The 25921-nt window shown below is 38.5% G+C and overlaps 1 protein-coding gene across 4 annotated transcripts in view; it reads right to left on the reverse strand.

Annotated features, from left to right (window-relative positions):
* Nucleotides 1-25921, reverse strand: part of SORCS1 (sortilin related VPS10 domain containing receptor 1) — a 589929-nt gene that overhangs the window by 61101 nt on the left and 502907 nt on the right. For all 4 annotated transcript variants that reach the window (XM_015148114.3, XM_077945596.1, XM_001083180.5 and 1 more), the window contains exon 18: nucleotides 18395-18566. In XM_015148114.3, coding sequence (XP_015003600.2) covers nucleotides 18395-18566 — 172 coding nt within the window. The remainder of the gene's footprint in view (nucleotides 1-18394; nucleotides 18567-25921) is intronic.

Consider the following 25921-nt stretch of genomic DNA (forward strand, 5'->3'; position numbering starts at 1 on the left):
GACAGATGTTATTTATGTTTGATACACCAGAAAATCTGGAGTACAGAGGGGTTAAGTAAGATGTATAAAGTCACGCAGCTAGTTAGAGACCTACAAAAGGGTTTAAGAAGATCTGTGCTTTGACTTGACCTATTCAGTTCAGTTCTCTTTGAGTTTCTTTAATTGAAATTCCTTGCAATATTTCTCTCAGACCAAGAGGAAGGTGGTAACAAAGATAAAGTATTATTTTCTTTTCTTGTTTGACTGCATTCCTGGCTTTGACTCTTCCTCTCTAACAATGATAGGTTGGCATTTACTCAACACTCTGCTTCTGTTTACCCGCTAGTAAAACAATATCATGTTTAAGCCATAAGGAAGATAGAGAATATGACAAACAATTGGTATTCATAATCAGTAGTCAGTAAAGTCATGTGTATAATTAAGTGAAAAATACTTCAATCTAATAAATCAAAAGAAATCATTTCTGAAACTAAATCCAGGCTGGCAAACATCTAGACTATTATAAAATTCTTTAGATCTAATGCTCTTTAGTCACATGTCCTAATACAGACACAGAATTGAGAAGACTAGTTCAAAAGAAGTTCCTGAGAAAGGCACAAAACCCACATGAAGTCCACGTGATGATTCTATTCTCCAAGGGCATTGCTGACTTCTAGAATAGAAAAACAAATATATCAAATGGCCACCAGGAAGCCAATATTAACCTGAGCAATGAAAGGTGTGTGAACCTATCAGTTCCTGTAACACAGATTCACAGAAGAATGGGAAAATAAATGCTATGGAAACTCAACACGGACAGCCTCAGTCCAGAAATGAGACTCCAAGATGTCCCTTAAGGCATCAGAGACCCATTGTAGACAGATACCAGGCTCGTATATCAGAACCTGGTCCATGCAAGCACAGCAGTGGCCCTGACTCAAGCTTTGTATGAGCAAATTACATTGCAGAAAAATCACTAGTATAACCCATTTTTAATTAAAAAAAAGCAACAAATAACACAGTAAATATAATAAATCTGTGTGTGTTTGTGTGAGTACGGAGAAAGGTGATAGCAAAGGTAGCCCAGACTGTTGATATTGATTACCCTGGAAGTGGAGTGAAGTGAGGGGCAGGAAGGGATCAGCAGGATTAAAAGAAAGGAGTGAATGAGGGGAAATACCTATTTCTCCAAATTTAAAAGCGGGTAGAGGACTGTATAACACAAGAAACATTACAAAATACAACATTATACCTCTATTACTACTGTAAATATTTTAGTATGGATTACATACATTGGAAATAACCAATGTAACACAGACTTTGTTTTGACTGATGATGGAATATAACCAGCTGAATTTATGTTGTTATTTTTGTGTTCTTTTGACCACAAAGTAAGATTTTTCACACATCATCAAGCAGCATTGAGTGACAGAAAGGAAATCAGATTATTTCAGCCATTTCTTTATATGACTAAGGATATTTAGGCAGAGTAGAGCATATGAAATAAAAGTAACTCACCATTATCCTGCACACCCTACTCTAAGGAGGTAGACTCAGGTTAGCAAGTCTCAATAAGAAGTAGAAAAGGAAATAACATTTCAATGTACCCTGGTATTCAAAGAAGAGATTTCATCAGCCAGTGTAGTAAATACATGGAGAGAAAAGCTATCCTCCTGTGTTTATTCAGAACAGTGAACTATGGCATGTGACTTTGTACACAAAGTGAGAGTGCAAGTAAGATTGATCTAGTTGGGTGCAGTGGCTTATGACTGTAATCTCACTACTTTGGGAGGCTGACGTGAGAGGACCACTTGAGTCCAGGAAGTCAAGGCTGTAGTGAGCCATGATTGCACCACTGCACTCCAGCCTGGATAACAGAGTGAAACACTCTCTCATTAAAGAAAAAAAAATAGAAAAGGAAAATAATTGCTCTATAAGATCCCCTGGGTGGTCACTAAGGGAGAAGAGAGAAAACATTTCTTGAAAGTTTACTGTATCAGAAATAATAGCAACTACTTTCTATATATTATCTTATTTAATCTTTGTATCAGTCTGTTTTCACACTGCTATAAAGAACTGCCTGAGACTGGGTAGTTTATAAAGTAAAGAGGTTTAATTGACTCACAGCTCCACCTGGCTAGGGAAGGCCTCAGGAAACTTACAATCATAGTGTAAGGGAGAGCAGGCATGTCTTGTGTGCTGGCATGTGAGAGACAGCGTGTGTAGGAGGAACTATCAAATACTTATAAAACCATCAGGTCTCTGAGAACTCACTCACTATCATGAAAACAGCATGGAGGAAACCACCCCTATGATCCAATCACCTCCCACCAGGTCCTTCCCTCAACACTGGGGATTATGAGGATTACATTTCAAGATGAGATTTGGGTGGGGACACAGAGTCAAACCATATCAATCTTCAACCCTGAAAGAACTCAGACCTGTTCAAATTTGCCTAGAGTCACAAGACTAGTTTGAATCAGGCTGTTCTTAACTCTGAGTCCAGCACTCTTACAACTCGTTCACAGAAAACACTCAAACTACTCTGGTGCTCATTCCCAGATGGGTGCTAAAGAATGAATTCACTGATGTGTGAAACCAAAGAACTTTGTAAGCTTCGCTAACTACAACCCTTTAGAGGAATGCCAAAGTGATGTAAGATGATCCCAGTGTAATATGCCAGGCTCTATAAAATACCCCAGAAGCTTCAAAATGTGTTTGTGAGGGTTCCTGGTGGTGTGAGTGTTTGACAAAGTCTAACATGACTAATCAGGAAACAAATGTTGTAATTGTGTTGGACCTTCTCATGTGACATTTTATAATAGTAAACTGAGCTTTTATAGAACAAGAAAAAACCAGTCTAGGATAAAAGGCAGCTACACACAACCTATCTTCTGTTCCCAAGCAAGTTATTTGTCCTCTCTGACTTCTCTTCCAAGAGGTGCTGCCACTGCTGAAAGCCAAAGTTTCCACACCAGAGCAGCTGGGACAGAGTGCTCCCAGGATGTCTGGTTTGAATCATACCCTATAGGTGTTTCTTCAGTTTCAAAACTGAGCTCTGGACAGTGACTTCAAGATGTTCAAATCCCTACATAATTACAGAGTATTGTCAGCCTTTTCCTCTTGTCTGTTCAAAGATGGTTTTCTAAAGCACATGTCTTTCTCCAAATGTGCACACCTCCTGAGCTTCTCTGCAAGCAAAACCTACAGTGAATTTGGATGCTCTGACCTGGGAGATGAAGAGTCACCACTGCGAAGAGGATAGTGCAGAAGGTTTTACATTTTTTCTAGAGAACTCAGATCTGTCAAGGCCAGGAATTCCAGAGACAGCACACTTTGAATACACCAAATCATTTGCCTAGATTTATGACATTTCACTTTCTCTCAGATGAAATGAAGATGGCTGTTTTTCGGGCCCTTCTGTGAGGTCTCAGATCCTTGGGACTTGACTAACTAAAAACCCAAATACTTCTGGATCTAATGCCCAGATCAAGACATTCCAATAGCAACATCACAAAGTGGTTTAATCCTTCCCTTGGAAATGGGTGATAGTACCATGTATTTCACTGAATCCCAAATTTCCCTTTTGTGTGTTCTGTAGTTGGTGTCTGGTTTAAAATGGAACAGAATATATAAGGCAGGAGGAATACTTAGCGTGTGTAAGCAGATAATGACTATGAGCTGGGGCCTCTGTACTCTATCTAGATATTGTGGTATAGAGAGGTTCAGAATCTTGACCCATTGCAGTTTGGAAGCACTTTTTAGATAATAAGGGGCACTGCTATACTGTTACCACTGCACGGTGGCTGTAGGAATTACATCAGCAGGCTCTGGCTGGAAAACTAGGGGGCTGCCAAATGACATAAATCTTATAAATGTTTTTGAATGACTTTTGAAATTCACTCATAAAGTAAAAACATTCAGCTATGTAATTAGAACAAAATTATATATACTTTAAAAATAGGAGGAAGTTTCCTTTAGGAATAAATCTCTATAGAACCAGGTTTTCCTAGTAGTAAAATATGTAACAGAAATATGTCAGCATGGTTAGAAGAAATTTAAAAAAAAGAGAAAAAAAGGCATGGTATATTCATTGGTAAAATATAGAAATACATAAAATGATGACAAAGAAAATTAAAATCACCCATAATTATATCACCCACAGATTACCTTGTTAACATATTGGTGAATACTATTTTAATCAATGAGAATGCACATGGACACAGATACCATTCCTATAACACTGGAATCACTATACTGTTTTTAGCATTATGTGGTCAACATGTTTAAATAGCTTAAATTTTTATACCTAGTATCACTTGGTGGTCTTAACCAAGCCATAAGACCTCTTCTATAAAATGGATATATGATTTCTTGCCCTGGAAGTCACTTCATCCCCCTTCTAAATTATTAGGTTGTTGTGAAATTCATTTTAAAGAGGTGCTGCATGTGAAAGACGTGCCCTACAAAAGTTAGGTGGCAACCTGGGAATTAGAAGACCTAGTTTTATGTCCTTCAAAAAACATTGTTTATTTGGACCTCAATTTCGCTACCTGTAAATTAAACATGGGAAGAGCCGATGATCCTAATTGTCACTTCCAAGTCAGATAATCTGTGATTTTTACAATTCTATTATTCTTGTTATTAGCATTATTGTGAATCAACACATATATATTCTAACATCAATTTGTGCTTCTGAGATAAGCTCAGATCTCAGGTAAAGATGCAGAACTTACTCAAGTGCTGCTGTCATAAGGTGGAGACTTTCCACTGCACATTAATGGTAGACCAGCTTGAGGACTGAGCAGCTGAGCAGAGGGTCATAGAGTAACAAATGGCAAAGTGCAAAGCCAGAAGCCTGAGGAAGTTACTCACTCAGATGAGGATTGCATGGTGTGATGAAACCTTGATTCAGGGCTGGTGACCACCCAGGTGGATGAAGTGGGACATTAGTATTGTCAGGGCCTAAAGTAGGCAGACTAGAAGATTGAAAATTCAAACTGAAGACTATTTCATGAATCCAGCCTCTGGGATGTTTGCTGAACTGGAACTGTCAGTAATGAGCCAGGTATACAAGTCAGACTAAAGTTCTTAGCAAACGTCTTTTCATTGAGATCCTAAAGAACAGCAATACTCCAATATAGTTGCATTTGTTTTCAGGGGAGAGAAAAGTGGAGCCTTAGAAAGGGTTGCTGACCAATCCAACTTGAACTTCAGACATTAGGCTTCTAGCTAAAGACAACCCATATTGCCTGCCTCATTTCCTTCAACAACACCAAGTGAGAAGAAATTAAGTGGCTCAATTTCCTTGCTAGAGTCAAAGAGAATAATGCTGAATGGAGAAAGGAGTAACACACGAGAAAACCTCAAGTCTTCAAGGCTCACTGAAATCAGCTTCCACTCCTTTGTATGGAAGAAGAAAACAGTTGAGGTGTCTATGTCAGAACTAAGCTGACTTAGAAACTGATATCTGCCTCATAGGGTCAGGAGATCGAGACCATCTTGGCCAACATGGTGAAACCCTGTCTCTACTAAAAATACAAAAATTAGCTGGGCATGGTGGTGCGTGCCTGTTATCCCAGCTACTCGTGAGGTTGAGGGAGGAGAATCACTTGAACGCAGGAGGCGGAGGTTGCAGTGAGCTGAGATCACACCGTTGCACTCTAGCCTGGCAACAGGGTGTGTCTGAAAAAAAAAAAAGAAAGAAAAGAAACTGATGCCTGCCTCAACATAACACTGCTTATTAACCCTTTGTGCCACCACTAAAGGCTCCAAATAACCTTTTCTCCAGATGAGAAAGTAGGTCAAATTGTCATGAATTCAGACGAGTGAGTATCTCGTAGAAATTTTTATCAACAGCCATCTTCTCTACCATCTGATGGTTGACAGCATCCCGCAATATTTATGAAGTGTTATTACACTGTGGGTACTTTAATGCTCCCCTAAGTCTTTCAATGTATATGAAATTATGAATCATTGAAATCTGTCTAACGAGGACACAGTCCTCACGTTTTGGAGTTAAATCTCACAAAAGTGATAATCATGAATTTTCCTTATTAAGTTTCAGTCTTTGTATGTAAATTGAAGTATTAAGACAATGAGATACAGATCAAAGTTTTAATTTTCGTCCCTTGCCTTAGATTTAATTTAAAAATCTTAAATTATGCAGAGAATTGCATCTCTTTACTCTTACAGCTGTTTAAAACAGATTTAATTATCTTCCTTAACACGCAGATACTACTTCTGCCTACCAGTTCTCTCAAACAAATGCCTCCCAAATCAGTTTTGTTGAGTTCTTCAGACTGATTAGGGCCTTTGCCATCTATCCTGTGCCTTCAGGTCCTTGCATTGGATTTCTCTGGGAAGCTGAGTTATTGTGTTGAAAGTCTATAGGCTCATTAGGTTCTCATTAGTGGTCCAGAGGACATCCATCTTGAGTGAGTCTCCAAGCACAGAGATGCCACCTCTCACTGCCTGCTTGAATCTCAGTGCAAAACACCTTCGATCAGTTTCCTAAAAGTCAGGTATAGTTTGAAAATGTTCAGCATCTTAGACTCAACTTTATGGACTTCTCTACTCCTCTTCCAGTCGGTTCTTGGATTAACTGTTCTTTATTTTTAAGGCAATAATGATGCCTAAATGTATTGTGTGTGCTTGTGTGTGTGCGCACGTGTGTTCTTCTTTCATCTGCCACAGTGAGTCTGGGATGGAAGTACGACTGCTTCTTTGCCTTGTGCTGCTAATGAAGGTTCTGTCATGAGAGTACACTTGGAGAGGACACTAAAAGCAGCAGGAAATGAGGCAGGTGGTATTGATGACATTGGAATTTTTCATCAACCTCAGAATAGCTATGTGGCTTTCTGAGTAACACATCAGGTGAGCCAAGTTGTGGGATTTTGGAGGAATTGTGTTATGGAAGCATTTCTGTAATCTAGGTTTTGAGGGTGACCTCATATGCTATTTGCAGGAAAGAACCCATTTCTTGCATATATTAAATCTGTAATTTTCTGGCTTGAGCATATACTACTGTATATGAAGTTGCAAACTAGTATCAGTGTACCTAGCCTTTAATTATTTTCTGTCAATAAGAAGTTATCTTTGCTCTGGTTTTAGCAATTTTTCATTGATATTCTTATGCTAGAATTAGGATATGCACTAGGAAAGGATTAAGGAAGAGATTTAGATTTCAGATGAAGATTTTACCATGTTTTGACTGGTTTTCAAATGTTAAGAGTCTTTTCCTTTTAAGTTTCAGTTTTATCTCTATGCTTCTTGGGGAAGCCTATCCAAATCCAGATACATTTATTGAATTTCTATCAATATGTTAGGTACATTGTACAGAGATGTGGGAACTGCAATCAGGAGTGACATGATTCTTACTTTAAACTATACCCCCAGTATAGTTTACTGGGGGATGCCAAAAATATTATTACAAAATAATGCAATAAATTACTGCATTATAATTTATTATATTTAGATAATTTATTATTAATCTTTTTTATTTCCAATAGATATAAGGTATTGGGCACTTTCTACTTCATGTCATTAGATTTTCATTTAAAACTCAATATAACAGAGATCCTAGTCAAACCAAAACATATATTCCCACAAACTAAAGTAAGTCCATTAATGAATGAAAAGTACATGATATAAAATTGGCACTTAGTAAAATATTCATCAAAGGACAAATAAACAAACACAAATATCTAACTATTTGCTGAGACAGTTGATGCCTCAGGTCTCTGATGGTTTAGATGAAATGCAAAGGAGATGGAAATTACAAGGAGGGGTTTGTATGCAAGTAACTGGGGCAAAGAAAAGAGGCTTAGATCAGTCCCTAACCCAACCTAGCCCCATAAACGAAAGACAAGACTGTGGGAGAAAGTTGATCCATGATATAAGATGGATAGAGGCACAAGCTTTGGTACTCACATGAAAATAAAAATACTGTAACAACTTGGGGAGGTGAATCTTTTGCATTAATCACACTGTGATGTCCTATCAGAACCTAGCAGAGACCTCTAGGTTTCTTTGGTACCTGGAAGACTTGCTTTTTACAGGCATCAGAAGCATGACTTTAAGATCCCTGTTTTTATAAAGAGTTGGTACCAGAAATGGGGCAAGAGTCAGGCACTATTTTCAAAGTAAATTCAGAAGGATCAAATTTAAATAAGAAATGCACTCATAGAGATTTTGAGGAGAATAAAGACACCATGTATTGCCAGTAGGGGCACATGCCAGGGATTGTTTGTTTTTGTTTTGGATTTAATTAAAAAATATTATAGCCTAATTTATACCCAAGCCTGTAAAGAAATACATGTATTCTAAATTCCTTGGGTGCTGCATTCATATCCTATGTTTTTGCAATATTCTTTAGAATAGATAAACAGTGTCAGGCACACTAGGCATTCAACGAAGGCATCATTTTCCAAAGAGGGGGAACCCAGAGAGGATTTCACATCTCTCTTTGCTGAAGTGTTCTTCCACAAATGGATCCCAAGCCATTAGTATTCTCAGAGAAGCCAGGGGGAAAATTTTGGTACATTTATTGATTAGTGTCTAAGAATGAATATAAGAGCCACAGGCTAAACTGGCTTGGTCATTGATGATTTGGCCTTTTCTTTCTACTCCTTGATCTTTGTGACTACTGATAATCCCAGCCATGGGTTTCTACAGAGGCTTAGGAGCTACATGAAGTTCTTCTTAGAAAATGGTTCCTTCACCATAAAGAAGCAGTAGAAAGACAAGATACCACAGATCCTGGATTAGACCCTAGGCTCTGATAGTCAGCAGTTGTGTGATCTCAGGTAAGTTACTTGCCTTTCTGTGCCTCAGCTGTGCCATCTATAAAATGACAATAATGGTAACACCTACTTGCATAGAGTTGCTGTCAGATCTACATAAGATAATTCATGAAAAGCCTCACAAACTGGAACAGTGGTGCTCAATGAATGTTGGATAACCACATTATTATTATTGTGTCAAGTGTCAATTCTCCTCAACTTTTGAGACACTCTGTGTCTCTTCATTCTGCATTGCTAATCACGTGCATCTCCCATGCCTACATATATAATCCAGAGGGTCACAGAGAAACTGAGGGTCTTTTTCTGCGAGAAGGAGTCTGAATCATCAGCACAGCATCTCACAATCACATGTGAGGTCCCCAGGGTCTCCTGATATGAAGAATGTGCTGTTGGCTTGGTGCTCTGCACCAGGAGAACAGAGCGTCAAGGAGCCAGATCTGACAGCTGGAGGCAGCAGATTTCATCCCTGCTGTTGAAGCTTTGCCCACTCAAGTGGAATGAACTGACTTGTTATCTTTTTTCCTTCTTGTGCCCAGAAGGCACGAATTCACATATCTTCGAACCAGACTCCCCAATCTGTTCCCACATCACTCAACCCAGTGTGAGATGCCTGATGATGATCTTTGTTACATGGAAAGCAGAGTTGAACAGATGAGAACCAGGCCTCTGTCCCTGAAGTGTGTTCTCTATCATTTGCACGAAGGCTGGAGCTAATCAGAAGTGAAAGTTCTTGTTTCAGATCTTGCTATATTGTGTTCTTAGAAACGGAAAAGCTCTCTGAACTCTGCCTTAGTATAAACATCTGCTGCTTCAAAAGATGACACTCCTCTGGGTACCAGGATCAGGTGCCTCACGTCTCTGGGAAGAGAACCTTCACATTCACCGTGCACACAGGGTGGAAGTTTGGCCCTAAGCGTACCAGAAAGGTTTTTCTTATTTTTCCTTTTTTTTTGCCCAAAGACGTAAATATAAAGTACTGTATTTTAAATGGATTTCCAAAATGACTTTTAAGTAAGCTTTTTGTTGAGTAAAAGGTACTTAACATTGTACATTACTCAAATTGTACATTAATGTAATGTACTCATTGTACATTAAAAATGTACAAATCACTGAATATACAACTTGAATTTTGCAAAGTGAATGCATCCATTAACTGCTACCCAGATGAACCAGCTGAAAACTGTCAGTACACCCAAAGTTCTCCAATCACCCTGCCTCCAAAGTTAACAGTAATTCTCCCTTCTATTACATGAATTATTATTATTGAGACGGAGTCTAGCTCTGTCACCCAGGCTGGAGTACAGTTTTGTGATCTCAGCTCACTGCAACCTCCGTCTCCTAGGTTCAAGCGATTCTCCTGCCTCAGCCTCCCAAGTAGCTGGGATTACAGGTGCCCGCCATCACGCCCAGCTAATTTTTGTACTTTTAGTAGACATGGGGTTTCACTGTGATGGCTAGGCTGGTCTCGAACTCCTGACCTTGTGATCTGCCCGCCTCGGCCTCCCAAAGTGCTGGGATTACAAGTGTGAGGCACCACACCTGGCCACCATAAATTATTAATAGCTTTGACTATTTTTGCATTTTAATTAAATGGAATAATGCAACATATATTCTTTTTAGTCTGACTTCTTTAGCTCAATAATGGATATGACATTTATCCAAGTTTTTTGCATATAGCTTTAGTTTGTTCTTTTTCATTGCTGAATGACATTCCATTCTGTAAATATACTATAGTTTATGTATTCTACTATTCATGGATGTTTAGATTGTTTCCAGTTAGGGCTCTTACAAATACTTTTGCTATGCATATTATCTTACATACATTCTGGTGCATATGTGTATGCATTTCTGATAAGTATATACTTAAAAGTGGAAACACCAGGTCATAGATGGTATACATGTCCAGCTAGAGCAGTTAATGTCAAACAAGTCCCAAATGGCAGTATGTATCTACACTCCAAATAGCATTATATGAATGACCAGCTGCTCCACATTCTCAATAACATCTGATATTATTAGTCTTTTGTTTTTGTTTTTGTTTTTGTTTGTTTTGAGAGGGAGTCTCACTTTGTCACCCAGGCTGGAGTGTAGTGGTGCAATCTCAGCTTACTGCAGCCTCCACCTCCTGGGTTCAGATGATTCTCCTGCCTCACCTTTCCAAGTAGCTGGGACTACAGGCACGTGCCACCATGCCCAGCTCATTTTTTGTTGTTGTTGTTTTATTTTTGTTTGTTTGTATTTTTAGTAGAGATGGGGTTTCGTCATGTTGGCCAGGCTGGTCTTGAACTCCTGACTTCAAGTGATCTGCCCACCTTGGCCTCCCAAAGTGCTGGGATTACAGTTGTAAGTCACCACAGCCAGCCTATTATTAGTCTTTTTAAATATACATCTTCTGATGGTGCACAGTAATATATTATTATAAATTAAGTTGCATTATACAGGGATGCTCAGAATTTTTTCATATGCTTATTGGCTATTTGGTTACCCTGAGTTATCTGTGCATTTTCTTTTTTCTTTTCTTTTCTTTTTTTTTTTTTTTGAGATGGGGTCTTGCTCTGTTGCCCAGGCTGGAGTGCAGTGGCACGATCTCAGCTCACTGCAAGCTGCAAGCTCCACCTACCGGGTTTACGCCATTCTCCTGCCTCAGCCTTCCAAGTAGCTGGGACTACAGGTGCCCGCCACCACGCCCGGCTAATTTTTTGTATTTTTTTTAGTAGAGATGGGGTTTCACCGTGTTAGCCAGGATGGTCTCGATCTCCTGACCTTGTGATCTGCCTGCCTCGGCCTCCCAAAGTGCTGGGATTACAGGCGTGAGCCACCACACCCAGCCCCATTTGTACATTTTCTATTGAGTTACCAGTATTTCCCTTATTAATTTGTAGAATTTATTTATACTCTCCTAATTATGATTCCCTCCTTGAAATTGTTTTATTTTGCATAATAAAAATAAACAATAAAAAACAAATAAAACAATTTTATTATTTTATTACCGTAATAATACCTTTTCAGTAAGGTATTATTACAAATACTTTTTTCCCTCTAGGGCTTAATTTAATAATAATAGCTTATTGAAAAGGTATTATTACAGATATCTTTTTCCCCTCTAGGACTTAATTTTTATTTTCAAAATAATGCCTTAAATAACAGAAATTCTTAATTTTAATGTAGTCCTATTTAAAATTAGTATAATTAGGCTGGGCGTGATGGCTCATGCCTGTAAATCCCAGCACTTTGGGAAGCTTAGGTGGGCAGTTCAATTGAGGTCAGGAGTTCAAGACCAGCCTAACCAACATGGTGAAACCTTGTCTCTACAAAAAGTACAAAAAAATAGATGGTTGTGGTAGCTGGCACCTGTAATCCCAGCTACTCAGGAGAGTGAGGCAGGAGAATCGCTTGAACCTGGGAGGTGGAGGTTGCGGTGAGCCAAGATCATGCCACTTGCACTTCAGTCTGGGTGACAAAGGTAGACATCATGCCAAACAAATAAAAATAAAATTATGAAAAAGTATAATTATAAAGAAAGTATAAAGAATTTCTTAGTATAATTTCTTTATACTTAATGGGTTTTCTTTGCTGTTTTAAAAAAAATCTTTGCATAACACAAGGTCATGAAGATACTCTTCTGTGCTTTCTTTTAGAAATGTTAGTATTGCCGGGCACAGTGGCTCATGCCTGTTATCCCAGCACTTTGGGAGGCTGAGGTGGGCGGATCACTTGAGTTCAGGAGTTTGAAACGAGCCTGACCAGCGTGGTGAAACCCTGTCTCTACTAAAAATACAAAAATTAGCTGGGCATGGTGGCATATGCCTGTAGTCCCAGCTACTTGGGAGGCTGAGGCAGGAGAATTGTTTGAACCCGGGAGGCGGAGATTGCAGTTGAGCCGAGATCTCGCCACTGCACTCCAGCCTGGGCAATAGAGTGAGACTCAAAAAAAAAAAAAAATTTAGTATTAGCTTTCAAATTTTGATTGACAATACAGTTATAATTATGTTTGTATATTATGTGAGATAAAGATTCATGTATTCCCATATGGATATTCAAAATTGTAGCACCCATGTATTGAAAATATTATAATTTCTCCACTGTACTACAGTGTCTCATTTGTCATAAAGTAGGTATGTGTCTATATATATATAATACATGCATGTATATATGTTTCTTGACTCTCCTTGTTCAGCTTGTGAATGATATACATACATATATGTATATATTGATATACATCCATATATGTGTGTATATGTGTGTGTGTATATATATATATGGTAATGTTAGTCATCCAAGTTTGTGAGTCACCTTCAAAAGTATCTTTGCTATTCTTTAGGTCTTGACATTTTGTGTAAATGTTATGATCATATTGTCAATTTTAATACACGAAACATGCCAGAGATTTTTATTCAGACTGCTTTTAATTCAAGTCAATATGAAGAAAATTGATGTTTTTTTATAATATTGAGTCTTCCAATCCATGATCAGGGTGTATCCCTCCATTCATTTAGGTTTTTTCCAAAATTCATTTCCAAATTTGTATTGTTTTCTGGGTAGTGCTATTGAAAATAAGTTTTTAGATTTGAGTGTAAATATTTGTTGTATTTTGATGCTATTATAAATTTTACACACACACACATAATTTTCTACTTGTGTAGAGGATTTACATGTCCAGGCATCAAGACTCACCCTACCTCTAGTGAAAATATAATGTGTTTGAAATTAGTAATTAACATAGGGTTTGAAATTCACACCAAGGGAACAGAATAGAGTGCCTAGAAATGGAACCACAAATAGACAGTCAGTTAATTTATGACAAAGGCTTATAGCAATTCAATGTGAAATGAATAGTCTGTCAAGGGTATTGGGACAATTGGATATGTGTGTGGATGAAATATAGAAACTTGAAACAGTTTTATTCAAGATAAATCATATACATTAATGTGAAACCTAAAGAGAAATCTTGTGGTATGACTGTTTTCACAATGTTGGTTTAGATAAAGACTTCTTAAGCCTGACAAAAAGCACTGAAGTGACAAAAACCACTAATTTTCAAAATGTAATTATTGATACTATTTGAGGATATATCTACCATTTTTAAATTTTAATTTTAATGTGTTTGAGACAGGGTCTCACTCTATCAGCCAGGCTGGAGTGCAGTGATGTAATTATGGTTGACTGCAGCTTTGAACTCCTGGACTCAAGTGATTCTCTCACCTTAGCCTCCCAAGTAGCTGGGACCACAGACACACGACACCATGCCTGGCTATTTTTTTTCATTATTTTTATTTTTTTCTGGTAGTTGTCCAAGCTGGTCTCAAAATCCTGGACTCAAATGATCCTCCCACCTTGGTCTCTCAAAATGTTGGGATTCACCACACCATGCCTATATCTACCATTTTAGTAGATGTTTTCTATTTGTCTCAACTGTATTATGTTCTTTTTTTCTCTTTTACTTGCCTTACTTTGGATTAATGAAACCATTTTAAAGTTACTGTAATTCCCCTGTCAGTAGCTTGATGATAAGATTCTCTTACTACTTCTTCAGTTGTTACTCTAGGTATTGAAGCACACATTCTGGATATGTTGGAGTCTAATATAAATTAGTACTTTTATCTCTTTATAGATGTATCATGAACTTTAAACTACTTTAACTCTATTTAATTCGCTCCACATACTGTGTTATTATTCTAATGTATTTTAATTCTACATATATTTTAAATCCCACAGCTGATTATCATTCTTGGTCTGCACAGTTATTATTAACTTCAATTTACCCCTTTCTTGCTCTTCATTCCTTCCATTATTTTGTGCGTATTTGTGTGTGTGCCTCTGTCTGGGTCATTTTCTTTATGTGTGAATAATTATTTTTAGTATTTCTTTTTATAGGCAGTGGTTTTTATGAGATATTGCTATGGAAGGAAGTGTTGGGAAGGGAAGGGAATGGTCCCTTTAAACGATACGGAAGGGGGGAAGGGTGTGGTCCCTGGCTAGGGCTCCACCCCTGGGCCTGTGCCTTGGGACCTAGGTGAGGACAGGCACTCCTGCCTTTGCACCCAAATGTTGTGTTTCCCAAGACCACCCTAGCCTGCCATGCCCCCATCCTGTGCCTATAAAAACCCCCAACACCCTAGCAAGCAGACACACAGGCAGATGGACGTCAAGAGGAATGCACCGACAGGCACCAGCATGCCAGCAGGCCACCGACCAGCAGAACTACACGGAATTTAGCTGGAGCAGTTGGAGGAGAGCCCAGGCCACTGAGCGGCCCGACTCCAGTGGAAAACCTTCCCACTCCATCCCCTTCTGGCTTCCTCCATCTGCTGAGAGCTACCTCCGCTGAATAAAACTTTGCACTCACTCTCCAAGCCCAGGTGTGATGGATTCTTCCAGTGCACCAAGGTAAGAACCCAGGATACACAAAGCAGTCTCTCCTTGCGACAAGGCAGAGGGCCTAATTGAGCTGGTTAAGACAAGCTGTCTATAGACCGCAAAACAGAGAGAGCATACGGTAGCAAACGCCCACTGGGGCTTCAGGACCTGTAAACATTCACGCCTAGACTCTGCCGTGAGGTCAAAGCCCCACAGCCTGCTCCTGTGTGCTCCCCTAGAGATTTCAGTAGTGGGGCGCTGAAGAAGCGAGCCACACCCCCATCACACGCCTGCGAGGGGGACAAGGGAACATTTCTCGTTTTGGTATCTCCATTATTGTTTATCTAAAAAACCATTTGTGTTTTCTACAGCGCTTCAAAGATGTCATTCCATTTTCTTCTGGACTTTTTAAACACCTCTGTCTGATTTGAGATTTCAGCAGTTTGAATGTAATAGCTCAGTGATTTTTCTTTGCACATATTCTTCTTGAGTTTGCTGATTCTGTTAAATCTATGGGTTAATATGTTGATATCTTTCATCAGGCTTGGAAAATTCTCAGCCCTTATCTTTACAAAAATGATTCTTGTTCCTTATCTCTCTCCTCTCCTTCTGGGGCTACAGTTGCCTCTGTGTTAGACCTTTTTTTTATCATTTTCCATTTGTCTCTTATTATTTTTTCTCTATATTCTATTTCTTTCTTTTTTGCTCTAGATGGTATATTTCCTGCTGTCCTTTCTTCCATTTAACCTCTATTCCTATGGGTTCAATTTGCTGTAAACCTAAGTTCTTAATATCAGTTATTATATCTTTATTTTTACAATTTCTATTTGGTATTTCTTATTGATTACTGCCCTGGGGTTCAATTTTCCACCTTTTCTCACATTCGTGAACATATTAATCACTGTTATTTTACAGGATATCTTAAATAAACACTATCTCTCATCCAACTGTTGTTCTTTTCTGTTTATCCCTCCGTTGGTCCTGTATCTTGACATATTTGATTTTTTCTAAATGCTCAACATTTTATATGAAAAAATATTGGGTAAACCTGTGGTTATGTTATTTTCCATTAAAGAAGGTTTACTTTGGTTTCTAATAATCATTTTAGAGTTGAAGAGAATCACTCTAATTGATTCAGAGACTGAAGTGATTTCAGACTGGATTTCTGAGTACAGAGGGCCTGTTCTAATTCAGGTTTGCCTTTACTCCTAGGACAGAGATTTCCAGAAGTTCCAAGAACCAAGTCTTAGATAGTTCACCAGGGTCCTCCTCCTTGATAGGCCTTGAATTCAAATTTTTATCTCCCCAAAGAGCAATACTTCTAAAAACTTTGTTTAACTTCTCAGCCTCTGACTGCTTTCTATGTTTCCTATGTTACTTAGGTATCATGAAATACCTCACGGAGGAAAAAGGCCCTGGGTATGTGCTGCTTCCCTGTGCTTTCCTTCTCCCTGGGATATGACCTTATCACTTCCAACTTTGGAATGTCCTCATAGTCCAATTTTTATCTCCCAAGCCTTGAGAGTCTATTAACACCTGTTTAGCCAACACTTTCTACTTGGCCTTTTACTGGAAATCTGAAATCTGTACCTCCTCTATAGTGTGGCATATGAATTGGTAAAGTTCTCGAAAGGAAAATATAGCATAAAATGTTGGACTCACTGCAGAGAATTTCCCATTTTTTAAGAAAGGAATTTTAGCTTCTCAATCCTCTTCATAGTTGTCTCAGCTCCTAGTCCTCCTTTCCTCCTCTTCATTTTTCTTCTTCTCTCTCTGTCTCTGTCCCTCTTGCTCTAAATATATATGCATATATTTGGTTTACTGCATGCTAATCTGCCATAGTCTCAAGCAGAAATCCCCAAAGAATTTATGTGAAAAATGAGCAACTCCAATTTGCCTAAATTGGCCTGTATTTTTCTAGTTCCAACTGAAGAATTTTTGGCACTTTAGTATTTAGAAGATTGAATACAATTGAAAGGCACTCATTAAGGAGATAATCAGGAAAGGAGTATTGGGTTACACAGTGGTTCTGTAAATGGCCCTTGGACCAGAGATATGCACATCATTTGAGCTAGAGTTTCAAACTCGTTATTTCACAGTTATTTTTCCTATGAGAATTAAAATACTACAAATTTTCATCAAACCTGACAAAGCAATCATAAATGCTTCATCTTTCCATCTTCATGTCACACTCCAGAACCTCTGACTTCTCTATACCCCTAGCCTTGCCATGGTTTTTGTTTTTCTTGAGCACAATGCACAACCTGTGAACTTGTTAGAAATATATATTCTTGGGCCCGACTCCAACCTACTGAATCAGAATCTTTAAGGATGTGGCCAAGAGAACTGTGTTTTCACATGCTCTCCAGGTGATTTTCTTACACCTGGCAAAAACTGAGGGTCCCTGGACTATCAGCAGAGGAAGCTGTAACTCAATGTTATATATTTTAATTCTGGTGTCATTGTTAGCCCTTAAAATCCCTTTGTATTTACAGGGCTTTACATAATGGTAACCATAATTAGGTACCCAGAAAACGTGACTGAGGATAAGACTGCTTGGTTTAATAATTGAGATGATTTAATGTCAGTACTTGTCCTTTAGAGACCGTCTTCCTCATTTACAAGATGACAGAATTCCTGTGTATATTCTAAAATATATAAGACAAATTTCATCTTATCCACCATATAAATAGACATTTCAGACAACCACAATCTGGCAAATAATAATGCATGCTTTTAATGATATCCCTGAGGTGCCACACAATACAAACTCTTAACTGCCAGATAAATTACACTCAATTATGTTTAGATTGGCCTCAGTGCTATATGCATGACCATCATGTTGCCCTTGGAAAAGAAAACCCTGCAGGCTGAGAGGGGATGAAAGTATTAGCATCTCTCAGGTTAGTTTAGTATGTGTATGTATTAAATTATTTCAGGAATATTATTTATGTATTCTGAGAAAATGGATTTTGCTAAAATTGCCAAGAAGGCAAGATTAAATCTGACAGATTCTCCAAAAGTAAGAGATTAAGTATGAGTGAAGAACAACTTGCGGTGAAATGTAAGTAATTAAAGAAATAGATCAGGGAAGGTGAAGTGATAACAAAAACCAAGGAACTAAAAGTAAAATAAAAATTTTTAAATAGCATCTAAAATGGAGAAAGTTGAAAAAGATATGGAAACAAAACCATGGTTTATTAAGAAAAATCACTGGCCACAGAAAGTAGCAAGGAGATAGGAATCAGCCCTACCTCTTCTAATTGCACCATGAGAGTGACGTTGTGTCCTTGCTCCGCTGTCAGCTTTCCATCAGCTGTGACTATCCGCAGCCCCCGCGGGGCTTTCCCTGGGCACTTCTGTGGTTTAGCAGTGTACTGTTCCCTTACTCCATCAGTGCAATTATTGGAAACCACCTTCCTGTACCTAAATGGAAAGAAGCTCAAGTTGTAAGGCAGCTCATTATAATGTGAATCATTCCCACGTTTCTAAATTAGACATAGTGCCTAGCCCGGAGGACCATCAGTAAGCATGTAACCATCTTTCATGCTACTATGAGGAGTAGGGTTAATTCATATAAAGCACCCAACAGAGAGAGAATCACGGTCACACGCTGTATCTATTACTAGCATTGTAACTGAGTTTTATTCATCTCTTAAATTAATGAATCACTTCATTGTGGAGTTGTGGGAAATGCGCAGAAATAGAAGATATAGCCCCTACTCTCACTAAGTTTATAAGCTAGTTGGAGAGACATAGATGGCTAATCTAGGAGATAATTCAAAGGCTATATAATTAAGAACTAGAATGAGTAATAAATACTGCAAAGCAATTTACAATTCAGAGAAAGAATAGATTATATGGATATGTGATTCGACATTCATAGATCGCATACAGACTGCTACAGTTATGGCATAGCACAGACAACAATGGCTAAATTTGATATTTCTACTCAATATTTCATGAGAAGTTTTACTGGTTAAACGATCAAACCACATTAAAGAGACTTCAGTTTTTGCAGATTGATGCTCTTTTGCTTATTTCTTGTTTTAGCTATAATGGGAAAAAATTTATTCTATAAAATTAACTATATAATTTATCAGATTCATAGTAAATTAAAATTTGCAATTTTAGGATGACAAACCTTTAAGATTTTTGAGGTTCAGTGTTATCTAGCCATTATCGTTTTATACTGTTGGGTCCATAGCAACCCCTTTATGTATGTATATATTTGATTTCCCAAGTTTAAGTGCCTAGAGTTAGTGGTAGAGCCCAAATGAGAAGCAATCAAAGCTTACTTTCCACTCTTCTAGACCAGAGGTCAGCAAACTTTTTACAGAAAGAGCCAGATAGTCAATGTTTCAGTTTTGCAGGTTGTGTAGACTTTGTCACAACTACTTAACTCTGCACTTACTGTATGAAGGCGAACACAGACAACACATGAAAGAATGTGTGCAGCTGGATTCCAGAAAACCTTTATTTACAAAACTGGCATAGTTTTCCAATGTGTTTAAGTCCAGTGAACGCCCTTTCCTCTGCGAGAAAGTCAAACGAGATACTGTCTGGAAAAGTACTTTGAACACTACGGATCACTACAATGTCAATTATTAATGCTTAACTCATTTCATATGTTAAATGTAAGAATTAAATGGGTTAATAATGTACACAGAGTACTTAAAAGTACGCTAATACTCTGCAAATGCTCATAAAATATGACCAATTATTTATGTTTAATATTATTACTATTTCTCTTCTCTGTTCAAAACCTTCATGGACTTCATATGACCTTAGGATAAGCTGTAAATTCTGTAATCCTGGGCATGAAGCCCTCCACTAGCTAATTTTATTCTACTTTCCTGGACTCTTTCTCCCTCATAAGCCCATGTCCATTCTCCTTTTAATTTTCTTGAGAGTACGTGTTTTTTCTCCTTTTCTGCTTCAATGTCCTCCTGCGTGTCCTATCATCTGCCTAAAACGCGCCCACCTTTAAGGTACAGCTTACTTCTTGTCTTCTTTAAGACAATTTCTCTGAATATAAGAGTAAAATGGCAGGAATTTCATATTTAGAGTGCTTACTATGTCCTAGTTATTGTGCTAAGTTCTTTACATAAATTAACTCATTTATCTTTGAAAGTATCCGTAATAAGATACTGTAACTATTCCCAATAAACAGATGGAGGAATTGAGATTCATAGGTGCCAACCAGTTTTCTCAAGATCAAATAGCCAGGACCCTAGACAATTTGTAGCACACATCCCCTCTTTACTACTGCACTGCTGCTTTAAATGGAGTGAGATTATCCCTCCTCTAAACCCTTAAAAGAATCCTTATGATTTACTTGATAGGAATTCTTTATACCTTGTATGATTTTCTTCCTGGTGTGGCTGTGTGAACTTCAAGCTCGTTGAGGGCCTCCTTGTGTTCCAAACATTCAAAGCTGGTAATCAGGAGGGCCATACCAGTAACTGTACCAGTTTAAATGTGGAAATATCTGCATATTAATTGGTTATTACCACATCCCCAAACCCTCCAAGCATCTCACTCACCAACCCAGCTATGCTGATCCCTGTCCTTACAGTCCTTGCTTCTCACAATTCAGCAACTTATGGGTTAACACCTAGCCCATGAGGGGGGTCACCGAAACTCTGCTCCAGACATAAGATCACTGCCCATGCTGGTTGGTCATTGTTACATCTAAGCAATTTGAACATCATTCCATCTGATTTTTTTTTTTTTATACAGTCTTGCTCTGTTGCCCAGGCTTTACTTGGCTCACTGCAGCTTTATTGTGGCTCACTGCTGCTTCCACCTCCTGGGTTCCAGCTATTCTCTGGTTCAGCCACCCAAGTAGCTGGGATTACAGGCATGTGCCACCACAAATGGCTAATTTTTGTATTTTTAGTAGAGATGGGGTTTCACCATATTAACCAGGCTAGACTCAAACTCCTGGCTCCAAGTGATCCGCTCGCCTCAGCCTCCCAAAGTGCTGGGATTAAAGACATGAGCCATCACACCTGGCCTCATCTGATATATTTTTTAAAAACTCCTTTGTAGTTGCTTATGAGTATATGTATATTAAAAGAGAAAATAAGGGCAGGTGAGAGAGAGAAGGAAATAAAACACAAAATGCATACACTGGTGTATGATAGCATCCTGGTACCAGCAATAGTAGCAAGAAAGTGACCAGTGATGCCACCCAGGTTAAGTTTGGTATCTCAGTGAGTTTCACCATGCATCAGAGACTGCCTACAGGTTTCAGAGGTGAGGCACTGTACAAACTGAAGTCAGGTTACGATTTTTAATCACTCAGCATCCAAGCACACCTGTGACCCTCTCTTGGTGTGCAGCTATAGAAACATGGGTTCACCATCACCACTAGTATAATCAGCTAGAGAACATGCTTTTGTTTGTCACTGTTCTGATCAATCGTTACCTTAGGCTTTCCTGAATCCTGCAATAACAGGAGTTCTGCTCAAATCCAAAGCACGAATCCATCCCCCTGGGACTATGCCACAGAGAAGGCTGTTGGTAATTTTTTTAAATGCTCATTAAAAACCATTCTGAAACCATTTTATTTCCTGTATGAAAATGGCATCACATTAGCCCTACCAGACCTGTCCCTGAAATTTAGAAGAAAATTGTGCCGTAATACAGAGTTCATTTACTCAAGTAAGCACACACCTGCTTTCTGCATTACAGAATGGTTCTATTTTCATCCCAGCAGCTGTCCCTGGGTCTGAGTTATATAAATGAATAATGCATTTAATATGTTATTAAATGGGGCTGCTACCTCCGTAATAACAAGGCAACTTATGATTATGTTGGACCTGCGCTCTGAATATTACTGGGATGCATTTAGTTGGTAAAGCATTCTTCAATCTGCCAAGAAGAAAAGTGCTTTGTAATGGCAAGGGAGTCTTTGTACAATTACTGAAAAGGAAACATTCTGCAAATGTGCCTTTGATATTACCGATGGTTCATCAGTAGATAGGATTTTATTACTCCAACAACCCCAGTTTCAGCTATTCTCTTCCTCCCTATCTTGATATGCCTCTGTCACATTTTCTTTTTTGCCCCTACCCTCTTTGATTTTGCTTCTTTGCTACCTGGAAGTCTTAAAAAAGATGAAGGCAATAGGCCGGGCGTGGTGGCTCATGCCTGTAATCCCAGCACTTTGGGAGGCTGAGGCAGGCAGATCACGAGGTCAGGAGATTGAGAACATCCTGGCTAACATGGGGAAACCCAATCTCTACTAAAAATGCAAAACAAAATTAGCTGGGCGTGGTGGTGGGTGCCTGTAGTCCCAGCTACTCCGGAGGCTGAGGTGGGAGAATGGCGTGAACCTGGGAGGCGGAGCTTGCAGTGAGCTGAGATCGTACCACTGCACTCCACAGCGAGACTCTGTCTCGAAAGAAAAAAGAAGGAGGCAATATTTTTGTGAAAGTAAAACTGGAAGAAAGCATTAAAAGTCTTTGTAGCCTGTGACTTTTCTATTTAGTAGGTTTTTTTCCTGACATTTTGAGGTGGTGATGGCAAAATACAGATGTTTTTGAGTATTCAATGTATATTAAGGTGACAGTATATTCTAGCTTAGTAGATCTCAACCCTCTCTACCCTTTGGAATTAGCTGGAGGTACCTTTAAAATAGATGGATACCCAGGCTCTGCAACCAGAAATGTTGATTTGAGAATTATGGGCATCAGTTTGTTTTTGTTTTTAAGTTCCCCTGGTGATGCTAGTTTGCAGCCAATGTTAAAGACTACAAATTTAAGAAGGCAAAAACCAATAGATGTCGGTGTGGATGTGGTGTAAAGGGAGCGCTTATATATGGCTGGTAGGAATGTAAATTAGTACAAATTAGTACCATGTCTCTGGAAAACAGAATGGAAATTTCTTAAAGAACTAAAATTAAATTTACCATTCAATCCAGTAATCCCACTACTGGGTATCTACCAAAAGGAAAAGAAGTTATTATATCAAAAAGACATGTGTACATGTATGTTTATCGCAGCACAATTCACAATTGCAAAGATATGGAACCAACTTAAGTGCCTATCAGCTGATGAGTGGATAAAGGAAATGTGGTGTATAAACACAATGGGATACTACTCAGTCATAAAAAAGAATGAAATAATGTCCTTTGAAGCAACTTGGATGGAGCTGGAGGCCATTATTCTATATGAAGTAACTCAGGAATGGAAAATCTAATACCACATGTTCTTACGTATAAGTGGGAGCTAAGCTATGGGTACGCAAAGACATAGAGAGTGGTATAATAAACTTTGGAGACTCAGAATGGGTGAGGGAAGGAGGGTGAGAGAAAAAACTACATATTGGGTACAATGTATGCTACTCAGATGACAGATGCGCTAAAATCTCAGACTTCATCACTACACAATCCATCCATGTAACCAAAAACCACCTGTACTCCAAAAGCTATTGAAATAATATATATATAATAAATATATATATCCCAAAAATATATAACACTATATATGTGTGTGTGTGTGTATTTTTTTTCAAGAAAATAAAACACTACTGAACTGAAGGTTAAAACTAGTGTTGTGGAACCAAATTGTCTGATTTTAAATTCATTCTCTTACTCCATGAATTTAGGCAATTTACTCATCCTCTCTCAAATCTTTGATTCTTTGCCTACAAATTAGGGATAATTATGGAATCTTTTCCTAAAGTTCTTGGGAAGATTAAATGAGACAATGCATTGAAAAGGGCTTGGCATAGATTTTGGCACATTTAGAACTTAATAAATATTAAAATAACAGAAGTTAGAAAAAAGTATTTAAGTATCAAATATTAACTCGCTATGATAGTTCAAGTTCCCCCAAAATAAAACTGATGTATTTATTGCCAAAGTCGTCTTAAGATCAAATCCAATTATGTCAATTCCTTTCTTAAAATCATTCAAAATTTCCCATAGGCTTATTCTAAAGAGTAACATTCAGGTTTAAAGTAAAGATCCATGACCTGACCTCAATGCATTTTTCTTGCATCAGCTCATTCCATGGCCTGACATACTCTCTTAGCCAAGTCATTCTGTATACTAAATGCCTTCTTTTGCCTGTGCTGTTCCATTCTGCCCAGGATGCTTCTTCCTACTGACAAACTTCTACTCATCCTTTAAAAAAAAATCAGCTTCAAAATCATGCTTTTTGTGAAACCTCCTCTTCCCTTTTGTCACAGTAGTTATCACATGCAACCAAGGTGAAACTGGAACTCTAGGTCTTCTTGTACCCCAGGGGGTGTTACTGTCATTGAGCAATGGTGTTCCTCATTTGCACTCACAATAAAAAAAAAAACATAAATAGTTTAATTTCTTGGCTTGTGCTATATGCATTTGCTTTCAAGGGAAAATACTGCCTTGTTACAATGACACTAGACTTAATGAAGCAGGAAATGAAGGAAGTCTTGGGGATGGAGAAGGGGGCTAGTTCTGGGTAGAGTATATGGCTAAGACTTAAAATCTTCCAAATCTACCACCTTAGTAATGTGGGTGTGCAATGACAAAACAGCTATTTGTGTATGTTCATGTGTGTAAATTAACAGAGCTGTGTAACTATAGATCTCTGACATGAAGACACAGGGCTGCGATGGCATGGCTTAACAATTAGGGTAGAGAGAGATTCTTCTACCCCTGCATCCAGAGAAACTGTTTCTGAAAAAGTAGTAGTGGTGGCAGCCTAGATTTCCTGATCTCCAGTGAATAAGGATTATTTATACCAGACTTCCAGGCTGACAGATCTCATTGATGGCTGTATATTAATCATTGTGACTCTTCATCAATAGATACAGGCATCCCCAAAATGGCCATTTATTCTTTAACTGCGATCCCATGTGACAAGGTATGCTCAGGGGTGGCAATGTGTCCACATATCAACAATAATCTTATGTAGCAGCCATGGCATCAGCAATCAGGAATAGAGTTCCATGGCTGGCTAAGCAGGCTTTCCAAGTTTCTCTCCTCAAGGCAACAGATCTTTGGACTATTCCCCTCAACGGAGTAAACAGACCTTGGGATTAAGGGACGGGCATAAGACAGAAGACCAGGTAGAAAGAAGAAAGCTTCTCTTGTATTAAGCAGGATGGAAACACACGTCATTTAATTTGAATAGTAATGGGTATGTGACTTCATTTTGAAGATGAGCTTGATGAAATGGTGAAATGGGACATATGGCCACACACGCTTCACTAAATCACTTAATATCGATAATCATACTGATTGAGAATGCCTCACAGAATCCACTGTCTGAGCCCACCAGTTGTACAACTAAGTTATATGAATTTGTCTTCTATCTTTTGAGCACCTACAGTCCAAGGAATTCTAATACTGAATCCTTTCAATTGGTCATGTAAATGTTAAAGCTTGAAGGGGTCTCTAAGATCACCCAATACTATCCTTTTGTTTTTCACATAAGGAAAAGGAAACACAGTTTAGAGAGTTGCACCTCACACAGGGGACGAGTAGCACGTCTGGGACTCTGGACTAAGTTTGGTGTTCTCTTGCCACTGTACCATAGCACCTGAGTAAGAATTGTTAATGCCAAGGCCATTGATGTGGGCAAGAATCGCCATGTGAGAAAGCAAGTCTCCATGTACAGTGATATTCACCTTTTCCTTCATTTCCCAATCCCAATGTCATCCATGAAAAGATGGAAAACCTCATTTAAGAAAGGTACTCTGAAGAGTCAACTCTGTAGCAACCAACAATTACTGAGTGTGTGCAGCGAGGCTGTATGGTTCCTGGCTAGAAAACAGCTACAGAG

This window comes from Macaca mulatta, chromosome 9 (assembly GCF_049350105.2).
Source record: "Macaca mulatta isolate MMU2019108-1 chromosome 9, T2T-MMU8v2.0, whole genome shotgun sequence".
Classification (NCBI taxonomy): Eukaryota; Metazoa; Chordata; class Mammalia; order Primates; family Cercopithecidae; genus Macaca; species Macaca mulatta.